This window comes from Protopterus annectens, chromosome 4.part0 (genome assembly GCF_019279795.1).
Source record: "Protopterus annectens isolate FY-2018-M chromosome 4.part0, PAN1.0, whole genome shotgun sequence".
Taxonomy (NCBI): domain Eukaryota; kingdom Metazoa; phylum Chordata; order Ceratodontiformes; family Protopteridae; genus Protopterus; species Protopterus annectens.
Window position 1 is genome coordinate 1,994,963,397 of NC_056733.1, and position 19,792 is coordinate 1,994,983,188.

Below are 19,792 nucleotides of genomic sequence, written 5' to 3' on the forward strand. Positions count from 1 at the left end.
GTTAGAAAAACATTCTACCTTGCACACCTCATCATGAAGGGATTCACATCCAGATCCAAGGATGTCATTGTACCCCTATATTCTTCCCTCATCAGACCCATGATTGAGTACAGTGCCCCATTTGGTATGTACCTCACCCGGCATTTGCAACAGCTGGAGAGACCACAAAAGTACCTCACCAAAAGGATCAAGGGTCTCCAACATATGTCTTATTCTGCCAGACTAAAGGAACTTCAGCTCTGTTCAGTAGCATACCGCCTGCTCAGAGGTGATCTCTGCCTGACGTATAAGGCCATGTCCAATCAGGATCTGATGGATATGCTCCACCTCAAAAAATCCAAATCCATCTTTTGAAAAAAAAAAATCCAAATCCATCAGGACCATGAGAGCTAAAGACTTAAACCTCGGCACAAGTATGAATAGGACATGCTGGGAGGGATAGATTCATAACCCAGAGGCTTGCCATGCTTTGGAACAGGATCCCAGTTTGTATTAGGCAGAGCCCCTCACTGACTCTCTTCAAGAGAAATCTTGATGAGTGGATGGGAGATCGTAAGTTTACCCCAGGGGTCACATCTGTGTCACTGCTAGACAGGGGCACAATAAACTAATTCTATTATATATGGGTACCTTCCTTGTGTCACTACTAGACAGAGGCACAGTATTCTAGATTTATTCTGTACATTTTTGTACCATTTCATGGGGTGGCAAAAGCCACATCACTATGGCTAGGCTTACAAATGCCCCAGGGCAGATAGCCTAGTACTATACTATGAAACTATGAAACTATTTATGGTAAGTGTACACAACTATACTTTGTATTTAAATATTCTGTACTGCTAAATGCAAATGTTATTTATTGACTACCAGTAGTGTGTCACTTCTGAATGTAAACACTTTCCTTTTGAGTTCTAATGTATAGTAAAATTCTTGTTGTCTTTAGCCTAGGTCATGGCAAAAAGGGTTCTCAGATAAGCCCACCTACACAATTAACAAATGTAAAATAAAGAAATAAACTAATAGATAAAATAAAACAAGCAATACAACTTTTATAGTGAAGATAGAATTTAGGGTGTTTGGAGGCATAATTGCAAGAGCTCTCACTAATGAACTGAAGCAGTGAGACAAGTGGTTTGGGGTAGTATGATATAGATTACATAGGGTAAATGTGCATCTTCAAAGCTTTTGCAGATGTTAGATTGCATGAAGTGGTTTTGAGATTTGAGTGTTGGAGAAGCGACATTAATAGGGCAGACTGCTGACAGATTGCCATCTGATACTGAACCATTGAAATACTCAGTAATACAGTGAATCTGGCTGATCCTAAAAAGACTAGTAGCCTAGAGCCATTTAATAAGAGAAATGACAGATAACAATATATAGAAACATGAGTGCTTTGCTATGGCACATCAAGAATAATAACTTCAAAGCAAGAACAGCATGAAACCCGGGGCCTTTTGCAGTGTAGGGCAGTAGCTGAATTTGGACTTTCTGTATTAAATACTTAATTACATAGAAATCAGTTGTTTAGAACTGAATGTTGCCATATGTATTGGCATTTGTCAAGTAGGTGAGAAGTATTTTTCATGTTTTTTTTTTTTTTTGTATTTCTTACCATACAGGAGCTGTACTGGTGAATGTTAGACAATTCATTGTTTTCCCTTGTGTTTGTTTCAGGTAATGCTTTGGAATCTTCAGAAGGCACGCCCCCTCTTTGTAATAAACTTGCAGGAACTTGCCCACGAGGAGGAGGAGCAGCAGCAGAATCAACAAGCTACACAGCTGCTTAACCCGCCTCTTGCGCATTCCATCACCGTGGCCAGATGTGGGAATATCTTTGCCACTGGTGCTGAAGATGGTAAAGTCAGAGTCTTTAGGGTTGCAGGAACCAAATTTGAACAGGAAGCAGTACTGCAAGGTCACAGTATGGGTGTGTCACATGTTCACTTTCTGGACCTTCCATCCCATCCCTACTACTTGGTTTCAGGTGGGAATGATGGCAAAATACTACTATGGGACTTTGAAAGTTTGGAGCAGAACAAAGTTCTACAGAAGTCTTTTCACAGGAGAAACAGAAAAAATAGTAAAAAGGGACAGTACCAGAAAATGGACACCTCTGATACTACAGAGTCCCATAAGGACCAGCACAGTGATAGCTCATTGCCCAAAATGAGTATAAATCATGGAGAAAAAGTAAATTGGTTATGTGCCACAGAAGCAAATGATGTTTGGAAACTATTGGTTGCAGATCAGACTAACACAATATCTGTGTATTCTCTACCAGAATTCTGAGTTACTTTTAACAAGCGAGTTAACCTTATTTGTTTGTAGTAAGGTTTGAAACACTATGCAGCGGTAGTTCTTCTCTATGTAATTTTTAATGTGGCAGCAGCTGGTTTGCCCATATTGCTCTAGTTCTTTTGTGGGAAAGAAAATTAATGGGCAGCTGTTCCAGGAAGATAGCTTTTTGATTATGTATCAGCATTGAATTGTGCCCTAAGCTTGGAGGATAGTCTAATAAGAATTTTGTCATGGTCTTTTTGAACAAGATGATAATAGCTTATTGAGAACAGAGCTGGTAAATAGTGTTTCAGTATTTTTCATGGAGCTGTTGCTGCTTTTCTATGCACTGCATCCTGTTAATTGTTTATGCAGTGATATGATTATTTTCTTTAAGTATTGTCCTGCTTACTTATATTTTAGTAACACAAGTTTTGTGATGTTCATCGTGTTACCCTGCTGCAGTCATCACACTTGGGTTATCCAGACGTCAGGCAGTCCCGCAGTCGGCCCGAATTCCAAAGTCTTGGTCCGGCATCAGTTGCTGTCGCTTCTTCCCTGACGTCAGTGCGCCAGGGGTATATAAGAGGCATCCGATGCCATTTTCTTCAGTCTTTCTTGCCGCGCGGTGCCCGAAGCAGAAGCAGTTCGCAAGTGCCGGTCAGCCGACACCTGAGATTTTCGAATCGAGTTTCAGTCCGAAGTCTTCAAAGCTAAGTACCCCATTGGGGGAACCTTTTCTTGCCTCAGTCCGATGTCAGAAAAAGTTAACAATTGCATTTCTTGTGGGAAGCAAATACCTCATAAGGACTTTCATTCTTATTGTATACCTTGCCTAGGCCCAGACCACGACGTCATTGGTTCTCAGTTTTGTGCTAGGTTCAATATGCGAACTATAAAGCGATGCTTTGATTTCGCACGACACTACTTCGGTAGGAAATTTAATTACACTATGCCGTCGGAGCAACCGACTACCGGCGTGCATAAAAAATGCAAAGATAAAGACAGGCAGCCTAGATCCAAGCCAGACTCAGAGGCCTCGGCTGGGCCGGTCGCCGGTCCTCCGGTTTTCAGTGAGGCGCCTACGCAGCCCCTGGCTACTGCAGAATCGGAACCCCAGACTGCTTCGGATTCTCTAGCAGAGAGTTCTAGGCCATCGCAGCCATTTTCTTTAGGCCCTACCGACGACATTGCAGAAGGAGAAGCCGGTGCTGTAGAAACACCTTCGGTTTCAGAAGGTGTCTTCAGACCGACTACTCTCACCATAAAATCTTATGCTAAGCTTAAGACTCCTCTAAAACCAAAAAAGACTGCACTTCAGTCTCCAGTTCAAGGCCCCATGCCTAAGAAACAGATGCTTAAAATGGCTGAAGATTTGATTTCTTTAATCAGGGGTTCCCAACCCCCCCCCCCGACAAAAGGCCTAGACAAGAGGAGGATTATGCCTCCTCTGATCAAGTGTCTGTTTCCTCAGGCTCCTCTGAGGACCAGGATTACTCCTTTCCCTCTTATGAAGATTCTGATGCTGAAGACTCCATTTCCTCAGCTTCTCCCCCTGAAGACTATTCCTTTGGGGAAACCTTACATACCATGAGGGAACATTTCCACTGGGAAGGTCAGGACTACTCCGACTCAAAGAAAAGGCTCAGAGAATTTCTTTTACTCCCCCAGCACAGAACACTTGCTATTCCCCCAATTTTAGACATTGTGGATGATGTTTATTTAGAATCTAGTCTAAATCCAGATTTTCTGCCTCCTGCTCCAGCCAAACCAGATAGATACTATAGAGTGCCTGACTCACACAAATTCCTTTACAAAAGCCCTGTTGCTGATCCAGAGGGGCTAAGGCTTCTATGGCCAAAAATCCTGTACCCTCTGAAAGGGACTCCAGCACTAGATAGGTGGGGGAAGAAGGTTTACACCTCAGCTACTCTGGCTATGAGAGCAATAAATTGTCAATTTCACATGCTTAAATACCAGCAAATCCTAATGTCTCAAATAAAACAGAAGATGAGCACGCTCCCTCAACAGTCTGAATTCAAGGAAATACAGGATATGTTACATGCAGCTGAACAGGTGGGCAAACATACTTTACAATGTGGATTTGATTCCTTGGAAGCTTCCTGTAGAGCAGCTGTTACTGGGTCTGTTATACGTAGGCATGTTTGGTTAAAGGAACAAACTCTGCCTGATCATGTTAAAGCAAAGTTACTAGATGCACCCTTACAGCAGGATGTCTTATTTGGGGTTAAAGCAGAAGAGGCTTTAAAGAAAATAGAGGATAAGGCAAAATCTATGCAGACGGTCAAAGATTTCTTACAGGTACAGCCCCCACTCTACAGCAGAATTTGGCCAACACAAAATTGGTCCTTTCCAGATTCTGACAGACCACAGAGGGGTAAATACTGGCACCCAAGGGGCAGAGGACAAGCATAGATCCCTTACAAACCTCTCCAATGGGGCACTGCAACACAGAAGGGAGGAGAAGACAGGTCCCAAACTACTAGAAGGCAAACACAATGACTTAGACCTCAAACTGCCAAGCAAAACTCTCTTGGCAGCTCCCTTGGGAGGAAAATTAGCACTTTTTGCAGACAACTGGCGAAGGACAAATGGGTCCTAGACATTATCTCACAAGGATACAGATTCCATTTCCACACCTTGCCAAGGATAATAGGCATGCCAAACCTGCCACAAAATCAATGGGCAGAGACGCAAAAACAAATTACAGCTCTCATGGACATGAGAGCCATTCAACTGGTACCTACACAGGAGCAAGGCCAAGGGTTTTACTCAAGGCTCTTTCTAGTCCCCAGAAAGGACAATGTTTGGAGACCCATTCTGGACCTTTCAATTCTAAACACCTTCTTACAGGTACCCAAATTCAAGATGCTAACACATACAGCAGCTTCTTCCCATGCTGGGCAAGAAAGCTTGGCTAATAACGTTGGACCTCAAGGAGGCATACCTGCATGTCCCTATCAGACAAAATTGCAGAAGATACCTCCGCTTCATTGCAGGTTCAACCCATTACCAATTCTCTGCACTGCCCTTTGGCTTATCTACTGCACCCAGGGTCTTCACAAAATGCCTGGCACCATTAATTGCATACTGCAGACAAAGAGGAATTCAAATATACCCATACCTGGACGACTGCTCATCCAAGCAGAAAGCAAGGACACACTCTTACATCATCTGGCTTTTGTAAAACACCTTCTAAGTTGCCTGGGGTACACAGTAAACAAAAAGAAATCAAAACTATTGCCCTCACAAAATATGACATTCCTGGGTGCCAGCTTGAATACAGTGGCCCAGATGGCTTACCTGACGCCAGATAAACCACTATAACTCAATACTTCAAAACAATGGCAACAAAGACCCAACTCCCTGCAAGAAAAATTCTGCAGGCCTTGGGCTTCATGGCATCTTGCATATTACTAATACCATTTGCAAAACTACATATGAGGAAATTACAATGGTACCTAAAAAGCATATGGACTCAACACATCCACAGCTTGGAAACAGTGATACCTCTCATTCCCTGCCTTCAACAGGAGTTTCTATGGTGGTCACAGGCATGTCACCTCAACAAGGGTCAGCCTTTCACCTTACCCCCAGCCAGGCAAACTATGACAACAGATGCATCGGACTATGCCTGGGGGGCACACATGGCAGGACGGTGCGTTCAAGGTGTATGGACTGCAGATCAAAGAAATCTGCACATCAATCAAAAATAAATGCTAGCTGTTCAGAATGCCCTGACAGCCTTCAAGGACCTCTTACATCCAGGACAGCTTATAATAAGGATAGACAACACCACAGTAATGTGGTACATAAACAAACAAGGGGGCACACACTCCTACCCTCTATGCAGGCAAGCAATGACCTTGTGGAACACAGCACTGGCTTACCAAGTTCAATTACAAGCTCAATTTCTGCCAGGAAAAAAGAACACATTGGCAGGCGACCTAAGCAGAAACATCATGGACCCCCAAGAGTGGAAACTGCATCCACAAGTATTTGCAATGATAACTCAAAAATGGGGACACCCAGATATAGACCTGTTTGCCATTCCCCAAAACTATCAACTAACAAAATTTTGCACAAGGACATTTCACCATCAAGCTTGGAAAGTGGATGCACTCTCTTTCAGTTGGAAAATGCTGTCAGTATATGCCAATGGAGGATTGCCCCTTCTCACAAAGGTGCTGCTGAAAGTCAGGATGGAGAGACCCCAAATGATACTCATTGCCCCAGACTGGCCACGCCAGCACTGGTACCCACTACTAAGGAATATGGCCCAGGGCCCACCATGGATTTTGCCACAAATTTCTCATCTGCTCACACAGCAAGACAGTCAGATTCTACACAGCCAGCTCAAAACCTTAAATTTGACTGCATGGCAAATCTCCTAAGCAACCAGCCAGCTCCTCTTTCACAAGCTGTTATGGATGTTATTCTGGAGGCCAGGAGGCCCAGCACCAGGAAAGCCTACTCAGACAAATGGAAAAGGTTTTGCGCCTGGAACCAAGCTAAAGGCCAAAATACCCTTCTGCCGGACATACCTCAGATTCTACAATATTTAACTGAGATATTACACAAAGGACTTTCTTTTTCATCTATTAAAATCCACGCCTCAGCTATTTCAGCTCGCTACAACACGGATCCTCCCTTATTTTCACATCCACTTCTAAGGCAGTTTCTCAGAGGGGCCAAAAACATTAGGCCTTCCAGGAGAGCACCAACACCAACTTGGGACCTCAATTTTGTTCTAGAAAAACTTACGCTGCCTCCTTTTGAGCCAGCTTTCTCAGCTGACTTAAAGTTTGTATCACGGAAGACTGCCCTGCTGCTAGCAATTACATCAGCCAGAAGAGTCTCAGAGTTTCAGGCTCTAATGGTAGTAGAGCCTTTCCTCATTTTTCATAAAGACAGAGTTTCTCTATGAACTAACCCCTCCTTTATGCCTAAGGTGGTATCCAGTGTGGCTCTAAATCAAACCATCCATTTACCCGCCTTCTTTCCAAATCCGCAGAACAAAGGAGAAAGACTCCTGCATTCCTTGGACATTCACAGGCAGCTATGTTACTACTTGGATAAAACTAAGGTTTTCAGAAAATCTGACCAGCTTTTTGTATCCTATGCTACAGCATCACAAGGAAAGGCTATCTCAAAACAGACCATTTCCAAATGGATAGGACATTGCACACGTTTTTGCTACACCCACCATGGAAAACCAGTTCCTGCTAGCATTAGGCCCCACTCCACCAGGGCAGCAGCTACATCTACAGCCTTCCTCAGGGGGTTGCCTACCAAGGATATTCTAGAAGCTGCAACTAGGAGTTCAGTACACACCTTCACCAAACACTATCACTTACCACTTTACTCTAAGACTAGAGCTGGCTTCGCCACTGCAGTTTTGCAGGGCTTTCTAGCCTCCTGTAACCCTGTTTGACTCCACCTCCCATCCTTAGCTTTGGGATTCTACCCATGTGTGATGACTGCAGCAGGGTAACACGATGAACATAGTATAGTTTTGTACCTACCATAAATGTAGATGTTCAAATGTATACCTTGCTGCAGTCCAGGTTACCCTCCCTCCATCCCCACTGACCTAACTAAAACCTTTCAGTACCTCAATATCTGATACAACCTTTGTGGTGTATTTGCTTATAGCTGGAGGGATGTTTTGCTTGTGTTACTCTTTCAGTTTTGGTACTATCTACTGACCACCTTTTGGGGGGGCACCTGACATCTGGGGCAAGAAAAACTGAAGAAAATGGCGTCTGATGCCTCTTATGTACCCCTGGCGCACTGACATCAGGGAAGAAGCGACAGCAACCGACGCCAGACCAAGACTTTGGAATTCGGGCCGACTGCAGGACCGCCTGACGGCAGGATAACCCAAGTGTGATGACTGCAGCAGGGTATACACTTGAACATCTACATTTATGGTAGGTACAAAACTACTTTTTGCTGGAAGCAGGTGATTAATGTGCTACAAATTCTTATGCGCAATATATTTTATTCGTAAATGCTTCATTTTTAATTGCAGGCTGACTGAATTTTGTCTGACACAGCATGAGATGAATGACAATCAGTAATAAGAGAAGAGAATTAGTTAACAAAGCATTTGTATTTGATTATGTGTTTGTACATGTGTATCTATTTGTATCTGTTGAATGTTCATAACATCGATGTACAAAAATAGCCCTGAAAAATCAAAACAGCACATCAAAGTGCTATAAAACCAAAATTTACAACATTGAATATAAAAGTTTTTCAGGGAGCAAGCCCTCTAGCACCCCCTGCTAATTAAACATACTAACTCCAAGATTGAACCCCAAACCCAGCTGTATTGCAGTCCCGCACAATCACCCACTTGCACAGATTGATCTTTCAAGTTTTGTAGCTATGGTACTTCAATATTGTGCCTTTTTGATCCTCTGGGTTTGCTGTTAAATCATTCGACATTCTAACAGGAACCCGTGTGTGTGTGTGTGTGTGTGTGTGTGTGTGTGTGTGTGTGTGTGTGTGTGTGTGTGTGTGTGTGTGTGTGTGTGTGTGTGTATGTATATGTATATCATCTATTCCACCTGTGTTAGACAGTGTAGATGATGTGTTCTCAGAGTCTAGTCTGACCCCTGACTCCTTACCTCCAGCTCCTGTTAAGCCGTACAGATACTACAGGGTCCCGGACTCTCAAATATTTATTTTCAGAAACCCTACTGCAGACCCAGAAACTATTTCTCAGGGTCCCGAAGGGGTCAAGGCTTCTACTGCAAAAAACTCGACCCCGTCTGACAGGGATTCTAGGGCACTGGATAGATGGGGAAAAAAGATTTACACATCTGCTACCTTAGCTATAAGGGCCTTAAATTGCCAGTTTCATATGCTCAAATATCAGCAATATAACATGACACTGCTTAAACAGAAAATTATGGTAAATTCTGAATGTGCAGAAAAACCAAGAAATGCAGAATTTATTGCATGCAGCTGAACAAGTTGGAAAGCATACTTTGCAATGTGGTTTTGATTCTCTGGAGGCCTCCTGCAAGGCCACTGTTATGAGTTCCGTCATTAGGAGACATGCTTGGTTAAAGGAACAAAATCTGCCTGATCATGTTAAAGCAAAATTATTACATGCTCCATTACAACATGATACTTTGTTTGGCATTAAGGCAGAAGAGGTGTTAAAGAAAATGGAGGACAAAGCTAAATCTATGCAAACGGTCAAGGATTTCTTTGATTTAGCAGACACTGGCATACAAAGAATTGGTCCTTTCCAGTCTCAGACAGACCTCAAAGGGGCAGAACCAGATGCCCTAGAGGCAGATCACAGCCGCAAGGTTCCTACAGGTCTAAGCAGTGGGGTGCTTCTACCTCCAAAGGTGGAGAAGACAAATCACAACCATATAGGAAACAGTCCCAATGACTTTCCCCCTGTCTGCAACAAGCTCTTATCTTCTGCCAGCACCCTTAGGGGGAATACTATTACTTGTTTCTCAAAATTGGCACATTATAACCCAGGACAAATTGGTTCTAGACAGTGTCACAAGGCTACAAGTTTCACTTCCATACCCTGCCAAGGGCAAATGGTTGGCCAGACCTGCCAAAAAATCAATGGGCAGTGGCTCAGAAACAAGTCAGCTCTCATGGACATGAGGGCTATTCAACAAGTGCCACAGCAAGATCAGGGACAAGGATTTTACTCAAGACTGTTCTTGGTACCTAGAAAAGACAAAGCATGGAGACCAATACTGGACCTATCTATTCTAAACACTTTCCTGGATATACCAAATTCAAGATGTTGACCTTGCAGCAGCTTCTGCCCATGCTGAGCACCTAGGCTTGGCTCGTGACTTTAGACCTAAAAGAGGCATACCTGCATGTCCCAATCAAACAATCATGCAGAAGATACCTCAGATTCAAGGCTGGCTCAAAGCATTACCAATTCTCTGCACTGCCCTTTGGCTTATCTGCTGCTCCCAGGGTCTTCACAAAATGCCTGGCACCAGTAATTGCTTACTGCAGACAAAGAGGAATACAAATATATCCTTACTTGGACGACTGCCTCATACAAGCATGGAACAAGGACATTCTACTACCGCATCTGACATTTGTGAAAAGACTTTTAACATGCCTAGGGTACACAGTCACCAAAAAGAAATCAAAACTAGTACCCTCTCAAGAGATTATATTCCTGGGTGCAAGCTTAAATACAACTGCCCAGATGGCTTATCTCACTCCGGACAAACCAAGGCAACTGACTACCTATTTCAAGGAAATGGCAACAAAGGCCCAGTTATCTGCAAGAAAAATTCTGCAGGCTTTGGGCTTCATGGCATCCTGCATCTTACTAATACCATATGCAAGACTGCATATGAGGAAAATTCAGTGGTACCTAAAAAGTGTCTGGACACAACATTGCCACAGCCTGGAAACAATGATTACTCTTATTCCCTGCCTGCAACAGGAGTTTCGATGGTGGGCAGAGCCTAACAAAGGATGCATCAGATTATGCCTGGGGGGGCTCACATGGCAGGAAGAGGCATTCAGGGCACCTGGTCCACAAACCAAATCATCTACATATCAATCAAAAAGAGATGCTAGCTGTTCAAAATGCCCTGACAGCCTTCAAGGACCTACTTCATCTGGGACAACTACTGATAAAGACAGCACCACGGTCATGTGGTACATAAACAAGCATTGGGCACTCATTCTTACCCCCTTTGCAGACTAGCCATGGCTTTATGGGACACAACATTGACTTACCAAGTTCATCTGCAGGCACAATTCCTGCCAGGAAAGGAAAATACTCTGGCAGACGAACTCTGCAGAAACATCATGGATCCCCATGAGTGGCACCTGGTTCCACAAGTCTTCAGCATGATAAAGAAATGGGGACGCCCGGATATAGATCTATTTGCCTCCCCTCACAACAATCATCTAAAAAGATTCTGCACAAGGACCCATCACAGACAAGCTTGGGAAGTGGATGCCTTATCTTTCAACTGGACAAACCTATCAGTATATGCCTTTCCTCCACTGTCTCTTCTCCCCAAGGTACTCCTAAAAGTCAGGCAGGAGAAACCAAAAATGATTCTGATTGCCCCAGACTTGGCCACACCAGTACTGGTATCCGAGCTTACGGAACTTGTCCCAATGCCTAGCCTGGACCTTACCTCAAATACCTCATCTACTGTCCCAGCAAAACAATAAGATTCTGCACAGCCAGCTCAGGACTCTAAACCTGGCAGCATGGCGGATAATGTAGCCATACAAACCACACCTCTCAGTAAAGCTGTGATGGATGGCATTTTAGAACCCAGAAGGCCTAGTGCAAGAAAATCCTATGCTGGGAAATGGAAGAGATTTTGTGCTTGGAACCACGCTCAAGGAACTGATACAGCTGTCCCAAATATTCCTCAGATTTTGCAATACTTAACTGAGATGCTGGACAAAGGCCTATCTTTTGCATCAATTAAAATCCATGCCTCTGCCATTTCGGCTCATTACAATACAGAGCCACCACTCTTTTCTCATCCTTTATTAAGGCAGTACCTCAGAGGAGCCAAAAACCTAAGGCCTCCAAGGAGAATGCCATTACTTGCATGGGACCTCAAATATGTCTTGGAAAAACTCACCTTATCTCCTTTTGAGCCAGCTGCTACTGCAGATATAAAATTCTTATCTTGGAAAACAGCTCTGCTCATAGCAATAACATCTGCAAGATGAGTTTCAGACCTACAGGCTCTCATGGCTGTGGAACCGTTTATCATTTTTTATCCAGACAGGGTCTCTCTGAGAACAAACCCTACATTTATGCCTAAGGTGGTATCCAGTGTAGCCCTTAACCAAACTATTCATTTGCCAACTTTTTATCCAAATCCACAGAACAAGGGGGAGAAAGTTCTGCATTCTTTGGACGTACACAGACAACTTAGATTCTACTTGGACAAAACTAAAGTTTTCAGAAAGACAGAACAATTACTAGTGGCATATGCCGCAGCATCACAAGGAAAGGCTTTCCCCAAGCAGACTATTTCAAAGTGGATAGGTCACTGCATTTGTTTCTGCTGCTCACAGCATGGCAAACCAGTGCCTAAGGGCATTAGGCCACATTCAACCAGAGCTGCAGCCACTTCTGCAGCCTTTCTCAGGGGAGTGCCAACCAAAGACATTTTAGAGGCTGCTACTTGGAGTTCAGTGTATTACAAAACAGTACAATCTACCTCTTTACTCTAAATCCAGGGCAGGCTTTGCCACTGCAGTTCTGCAGGGCCTCATAGCCGCTCCTAATGCTGTTTAGCTCCAGCCCCCCAACCATAGCTTTGGGACTCAACCCAAAAGTAATGACTTCAACAGTGAAACACGAAAAACATAGTACATTTGTGTACACTTACCATAAATGTAGATGTTCAAGTGTATTCATTGTTGCAGTCCAGGTTACCCACCCGCCTTCCCCTTACTTTTGCTGGAACTTATCTTTACTTCTCTAACCTATACAACCTAGGTGGTGTATTTGCTTATAGATGAAGGTAAATCTTATTTTGGTGCATGTATGTTTTATTTACATATTTTTAGCCTACCCTTTTGGGGGTAGCTGACATCTGGGGCAAGAAAAACTAATGAAAATGACGTCGGCTGCATTTTTTATACCCCTGATGACCTGACGTCAGGGAAGAGGCAACAGTAACCGACGTAGGACCCAAGACTTTGGAATTCAGGCCAACTGAGGGCAACCTGCCAGCAGGATAACCCAAATGTAATGACTGCAACAGTGAATGCACTCGAACATCTACATTTATGGTAAGTGTACACAACTGTACTTTTCTGGAGGCTCTTGGGTCTAGCTGGACTACCTCCTGGGTGACTCTGCTTGCCGATGAGCTTATAGAGTTTGTCTGTTGGCATGGGTTGAAAGAACCAGACACAGCTGAGCCTATACGTAAGCGACCGGACAAGATCCTTGAGCCGCCTAAAGACTGTCCACATTGGAGTAACAGTACTTGTTGATGCCATGTTTGTTGCAGCAACCATGAGGAAGGAACTAGCAGAACAGAATTCCTCTGTTCATCCCTCAACCAGAGAGTCTAGGGTGCATGACAGATTTGGGAATCGTGTCTATGCTTCAGCGACCCTAACTCTTAGGTCGCTGAATTATTTGGCACATTTTATCAAACTTCAGAGAGATTTGATCAAGGAGCTTACCAAATCTCTCTCCTGGGTTCATTTCTTCCGAGGCAGGAAGTACCATATCCTCGCATTTGGCATGCCTTTAGTCTGTTTTCAATTAGCTCATGAGGCTCATCTCTCATGCTGCTGAAGGTACCTCACAGGCAGCAGGTTCAGGCATTTCCATTAAGAAACATGCCTGTATGCACTTTTGTGATTTTGTGGGACCCTTCAAGTCTTTTATCAATACACCCTTAAATGGAATCTCATTGTTTGGCCCCAAAGTGAAAGACACATTCTCTAGGTGGGAACAGGAAGGGAAATCCCCGCCTGCTGTGAGTGTGTCTTTTTCCATTCAACCGTCCTTTTCTTAGAAACCAGCAAGGTGGTAGAAAAATCTGGTTCTAGAAATCCCAGGGGTCCTGTCAAGATAAACATTGAGAAACGTCCCCAAGGGGCAGAGGGGGGATTCAAATGGAAGACGCTGGCCCAGTGGCAGAGGTGGTCCACATATTCAGCGATCTAGAAATTTCTTTTCAGACAAATTCTGTTAGTGCTTCTGAATGGAGGCCTAACTGTTCATCTCTGGAGGCAGATGGGGGTCATCTATCCCTGCACCAGAGAGCCTGGCTAGGTATCGCAAAAGATTTGTTGGTGCAGAGGATAATATCCAGAGGTTATATCATACCAACTTCCCAGCCCCCTCCATCAGTTTCATTGACAATCCCAGATGTTCCACCCAGTCAAAGGGAAGCAGCAGCACTAGAAATAAAAAAAAAAAGCTGCTAGAAAAGAGAGTAATCCAAGAAGTTCCCCCAAACCAGAGTCCGGAACTTATTCACGATTCTGTTTAGTGCCAAAAAAAAAAGGGGGATGAGAGATCAATTTTAGATCTCAGCAAATGAAATCAATTGGTTTAGTACACAAAGTTCTGTGTGGTCACGGCTCAGTCCATTCTGCCATTTCTGCACAAGGATGACTGGATGTGCTTGATGGCTCTTCAGGATGCATACAATTGTATCAAAATGAACAGGTGATCCAGAAGATGTATACACTTCTGGCTAGGAGCTAGTCATTACCATTTCAGAATACGCCCTTTGGTCTCACCATAGCCCCCAGGGTGTTCACCAAGTGCATGGCAGTTGAAGCAGCTCACCTGAGACTGCTGGGATTCTGAGTGTTTCCATACCTGGACGACTGGCTCCTGACCGCTCCAAGCAGGCATCAGCTAATTCAAGCGAGGGTCTGTCTACTCCAGCTGTGCTCTCATCTGGGGATATCTGTCACTTACAACAATTCTCAGCTAACTCCAGCTCAGACTTTGGAATTAATTTGTGCTCATTTCAATACAGCCACTAGCTTCTCTCCCTCTGTCTTAGATACAAACTATTCAGTTCAAAGTCAAAAAGATTTTTCAGAATTCTTCTTTTCCAATGCGTCTGATACTTCAAGTCTTGGGAACTATGTCAGCGGCAATCACTCTTGTACTCTTGGCCAGGTTCCATATGAGAAACCTTCATTGGACACTTGCAACTCAGTGGTTTATTCTCCAGTACCCATTTTCCAGGCAAGTCAAATAACTCAAGCTTGCAAGAATTACGTCCTCTGGTGGATCCCCTCCAATCAGTTACAAGAAGGTCTTCCCTTTGATGTCCTTCCATTTCGCTGTTGTAATGATGTCCTTCAAGGATGCATCTGCAGTCCTTACAAATGGGTTGTCCTGTCGTCAGGCAGCCCTTCGGTCGGCCGGATTCCAAAGTCTGGGTCTGGCCTCGGCTGGTGTCGCACTTCACCCGACGTCATAGCTGCAGTTATTCGGGTATAAAGGCATCAGCCGACGCCATTTTCCTCAGTCTTTCTTGCCGCGTGGCGCCCGAAGCAGAAGCTGTTCGCAAGTGCCAGTCGGTCAGAACCAGAGATTACTACTACCGAAAACTACTTCGAAGACTTCTAAAAGCTAAGTACCCGTTGGGGACTCTTTCTTGCCTCAGCCGATGTCAGAAAAAGTGAATAACTGTTTAACTTGTGGGAAACAAATACCTCATAAAGATTTCCACTCTTACTGCTTACCTTGTCTAGGCCCAGACCACGACGTCGGAGCTTGTCTAGCCTGTGCTTCTTTTAACCGGCGGACGCTTAGACATCGGTCGGAGTTTGCTGAGGAGTTTTTTGGCTCCGATTTTGCTTATATTATGCCGTCGGATCCTCCGACTTCGCAAATATCTAAAAAACGCAAGGAAAAGGACCGACACTCGCGGTCCGCGGTTTCGGCCGAAACCACGGTTAAGCCAACCGCGAGTGTCTCAGTTTCGGCTGAAACCGAGCAAGCGGTTCCTCCTTCAGCTGAAAACTTTCCTCCTGCCGAGGCCTCTTCTAACCTCGTGGAATCGGCTTCTGATATCCCTCCTTCTGTTACAGTTTCTCAGGAATTATCAGACACTATTCCCTTGGATATTTCAACCCCTGCACGTGGAGCTGCTAGGCCACCTGCAGCCATGTCCATTAAGGCCTTTGCCAGGGCTAAAGCAGCTAAAACTACTAAATCTGTGCCTGCTAAGCCCCCCTCTCACAAGCCTAGCTCTAGTTCACAAATGCTTAGTTTAGCAGAGGCTCTCATTTCTTTAATCCGAGGATCCCAACCTCGACCAGACAGGGCCTCTCACCTGCCTCCAGAGAAGAGGCCTAGAGCAGAGCCCCCTGAGCCAGTGTCTACAGATGATTCCTCTGATGACTCAAATGATACAGACCCTCCAGAGGCCCCATACTCCCCTTATGAAGACTCTGATGGTGAAGAGTCCATTCCTTCTGCCTCTCCGCCTGAGGAATTTTCCTTTGGGGAAACCTTGCATGCTATGAGGGAACAATTTCAGTGGCAGGGCCAGGATTTTTCAGATTCCAGAAAAAGGCTTAGAACTTTTCTGCATTTACCACAACATAGGCCTTTAGCCATTCCTCCAGTTCTTTCTGTTGTAGATGATGCATTTAATGATGCTTGTACTGCTCCTGATTCTCTGCCTCCGGCCCCTGCTAAGCCCGATAGATACTACAGGGTCCCGGACACACATTACCACTTGTATAAGGCTCCCCTTGCAGATCCAGAGACTATCTCCCAAGGACCTAAGGCTGTAGCAGCCACCTCTGCCAAAAACCCCCTCCCCTCTGAAAGGGAATCCAGATCCTTAGAGAGATGGGGTAAAAAAGTTTACACTTCTGCTACTCTTTCAGCTAGGGCCTTGAACTGTCAATTTCACATGATGCAGTATCAAGAATTTTTGCTAGATCAGTTAACCAAAAAAGTGTCCTCAGATGAAACAGTAGACAAAAATATGTGCAGGAAATGGTACATAACATTCAACAAGTCAGTAACCATTCCCTAAAATGCGGCTATGATGCACTGGAGGCTTCCTTTAGATCAGCCATGACTGGCACAGTCATCAGAAGGCATGCATGGCTAAAAGAACAGGCCTTACCAGACCATGTCAAATCAAAACTATTAGATGATCCTATGGACAAGATCAATTTGTTTGGCTCTCCTGCACAACAAGTACTGAAGAAGATGGAAGAGAAGGCAAAATCTGTCCAAACAGTAAAAGATTTCTTACAGGTCCAACCTCCGAGGTTTAGCAGGAATTGGCCCTCCAAGAATTGGTCCTTTCCAGACTCCTCCAGAACTCAGAGAGGCAGGAATAGGCGTTCAAGAGGCAGAAGCCAATCCAGGGGTGCTTACAGAGGACGTCAGTGGCAGGGCAACAACCAGCGAGGCACAGCCACAGACACAGCCACCACCACAACTACTGGTCAATCACAGTGACTTGGCTCTGGCACCGCCTACCAGGGAACAACTGCAAGCACCCTTAGGCGGGAAGCTAGCCTTATTTACGACAAACTGGCATTACATCACAAGAGACAAGTGGATTTTACAGATAATAGAACAAGGTTACAGGTTTCACTTCCATACTCTATCAGGGAAGAGAGGAATGCCAAACCTACCTCCAAATCAAAAGACAGAAGCACTAAAACAAATATCCCAATTATTAAGGATGAGAGCTGTAGAAAAGGTACCATCTATGGAGCAAGGGAAGGGATTTTACTCCAGACTCTTCCTGGTACCAAGAAAAGAAGGCAAATGGAGACCTATTCTCGACTTGTCCGCTTTAAACACATTCCTCATTGTTCCAAAATTCAAAATGCTGACCCTACAGCAGCTTCTTCCCATGCTGGGCAAGGAGTCTTGGCTGGTGACTCTAGATCTCAAGGAGGCATACCTGCACGTCCCCATATGACCAAACTGCAGAAGATACCTTAGATTTCTTGCAGGATCAGAGCATTATCAATTCTCAGCATTGCCCTTTGGCTTATCTACTGCGCCCAGAGTGTTCACGAAATGCCTGGCATCAGTAATTGCTCATTGCAGGCTTCAGGGAATCCAAATCTACCCATACCTGGACGACTGCCTGATACAAGCGGACAACGAAAGCAAGCTAGCAGAAGATTTACAAAGGGTCATTTATCTGCTACAAGCCCTGGGATACACAGTCAATTTAAAAAAGTCAAGACTGATACCATCCCAGAGAATAACCTTTTGGGTGCAGAGTTGGACACATCAAGGCAAATGGCATTCCTAACAGTAGAAAAACAGGAGCAGCTACCTCTCTACTTCTTGGCCTTAACAAAACAGAACCATCTGACAGCAAGAAAAGGTCTGCAAGCCTTGGGCTTCATGGCATCCTGCATAATATTGGTTCCTCATGCCAGACTGCATATGAGAAAACTACAGTGGTACCTAAGGAATTTATGGTCTCAACACAAGCACAGCTTGGAAACCCAGATTCCCATTATTCCATGCCTGAAGCAAGAATTCCTATGGTGGGCTCAGGCTTGTCAATCAAACACAGGATTGCCTTTTCACAGTGCTCAACCAAGCCAAACCATCACGACAGTCGCCTCAGACCTCGGTTGGGGCACACATGCTGGACAAGTGCATACAAGGCTTATGGTCTCAAAACCAGCTGCACCTACACATAAATCTAAAGGAAATGCTGGCAGTAAAACTGGCAATTCAGGCATTCAGACCATTCCTTCAGCAAGGTCTATTGATGATAAGGACAGACAACACCACAGTTATGTGGTACATCAACAAACAGGGAGGCACACACTTATCCTCTTTGCCGGATGGCACTGGATCTCTGGAATGTGGCCCTGAGCTACAACATACAATTAAAAGCAATTTTTGTACCAGGAAAAGAAAACATCCTAGCAGACATTTTAAGCAGGACTACCACGGATGCCCACAAATGGATGCTGCATCCGGACATCTTCAAAACCATTACAAGAAAATGGGGACTCCCAGAAATAGACTTATTTGCATCCCCACGCAATCACCAACTAAAGAAATTCTGCACAAGGACGTACCACCCACTTGCTTGGAAGGTGGACTCCCTATCCTTCAGTTGGAAAAACCTGACAGCATATGCATTTCCACCACTTCCTTTGATACACAAAGTGCTATTGAAGATCAAAGAGGACCGTCCAAGGATCATTCTGATAGCTCCAGACTGGCCAAGGCAACATTGGTACCCATTACTGAGGAGCATGTCTCGGGAACAAATATGGCCACTACCCTGGTTCCCTTGCTGTTAACACAGAACAACTACAACAATCTGCATCCAAACCTGAAAACTCTGCAGCTGACTGCCTGGAACATTGCATAAGACCAATTAACCCAAATTTATCCCAAAGGGTTAAAGACATTATCCTTGAGGCTCGCAGACCCTCAACAAGAAAAAATTATTCAGCAAAATGGAAAAGATATCTCATTTGGAGTACTGAAAAGGAGAAGATGTGTCACTGGTAAACATAGCCAACATTCTGGAATACTTGGCAGAGCTCTTCCACACAGGCCTGTCCTATTCTTCCATCAAGATTCATGCATCAGCTATTTCAGCAGAATACGACTTGGATCCTCCTGTCTTCTCACATCCTCTGCTCAGACAGTTTCTGAGAGGGATTAAAAATGTAAAGCCTCCTAGGAAGCCACCATTACCAGCATGGGACTTGAACTTTGTGCTAGAAAAATTGACACTTCCTCCTTTCGAACCAGCAGCAACAGCAGAATTGCAATACTTATCATGGAAGACTGCTTTCCTGCTGGCAATCACTTCAGCAAGAAGGGTATCTGAACTTCAGGCATTAATGACAGTGCAACCCTTCCTGATCTTCCATCAAGATAGAGTGTCCATGAGAACAAATCCTTCCTTTATGCCTAAGGTGGTTTCCAGAGTTTCTTTAAATCAGGCTATCCACGTACCTACATTCTTCCCTAACCCACAGAACA

General features: G+C 44.4%; 1 protein-coding gene across 3 annotated transcripts in view; it reads left to right on the forward strand.

Annotated features, from left to right (window-relative positions):
* WDR53 (WD repeat domain 53) overlaps positions 1 to 19,792 on the forward strand; it is a 634,589-nt gene that overhangs the window by 369,407 nt on the left and 245,390 nt on the right. For 2 of the 3 annotated variants that reach the window (XM_044069614.1, XM_044069615.1), the window contains exon 3: positions 1,678 to 2,574. The exons of the other annotated variant lie outside the window; for it this stretch is intronic. In XM_044069614.1, coding sequence (XP_043925549.1) covers positions 1,678 to 2,292 — 615 coding nt within the window. In that variant the 3' untranslated portion in view covers positions 2,293 to 2,574. Of the gene's footprint in view, positions 1 to 1,677; positions 2,575 to 19,792 lie in introns of those variants that run through there. 3 annotated transcript variants of the gene reach the window in all.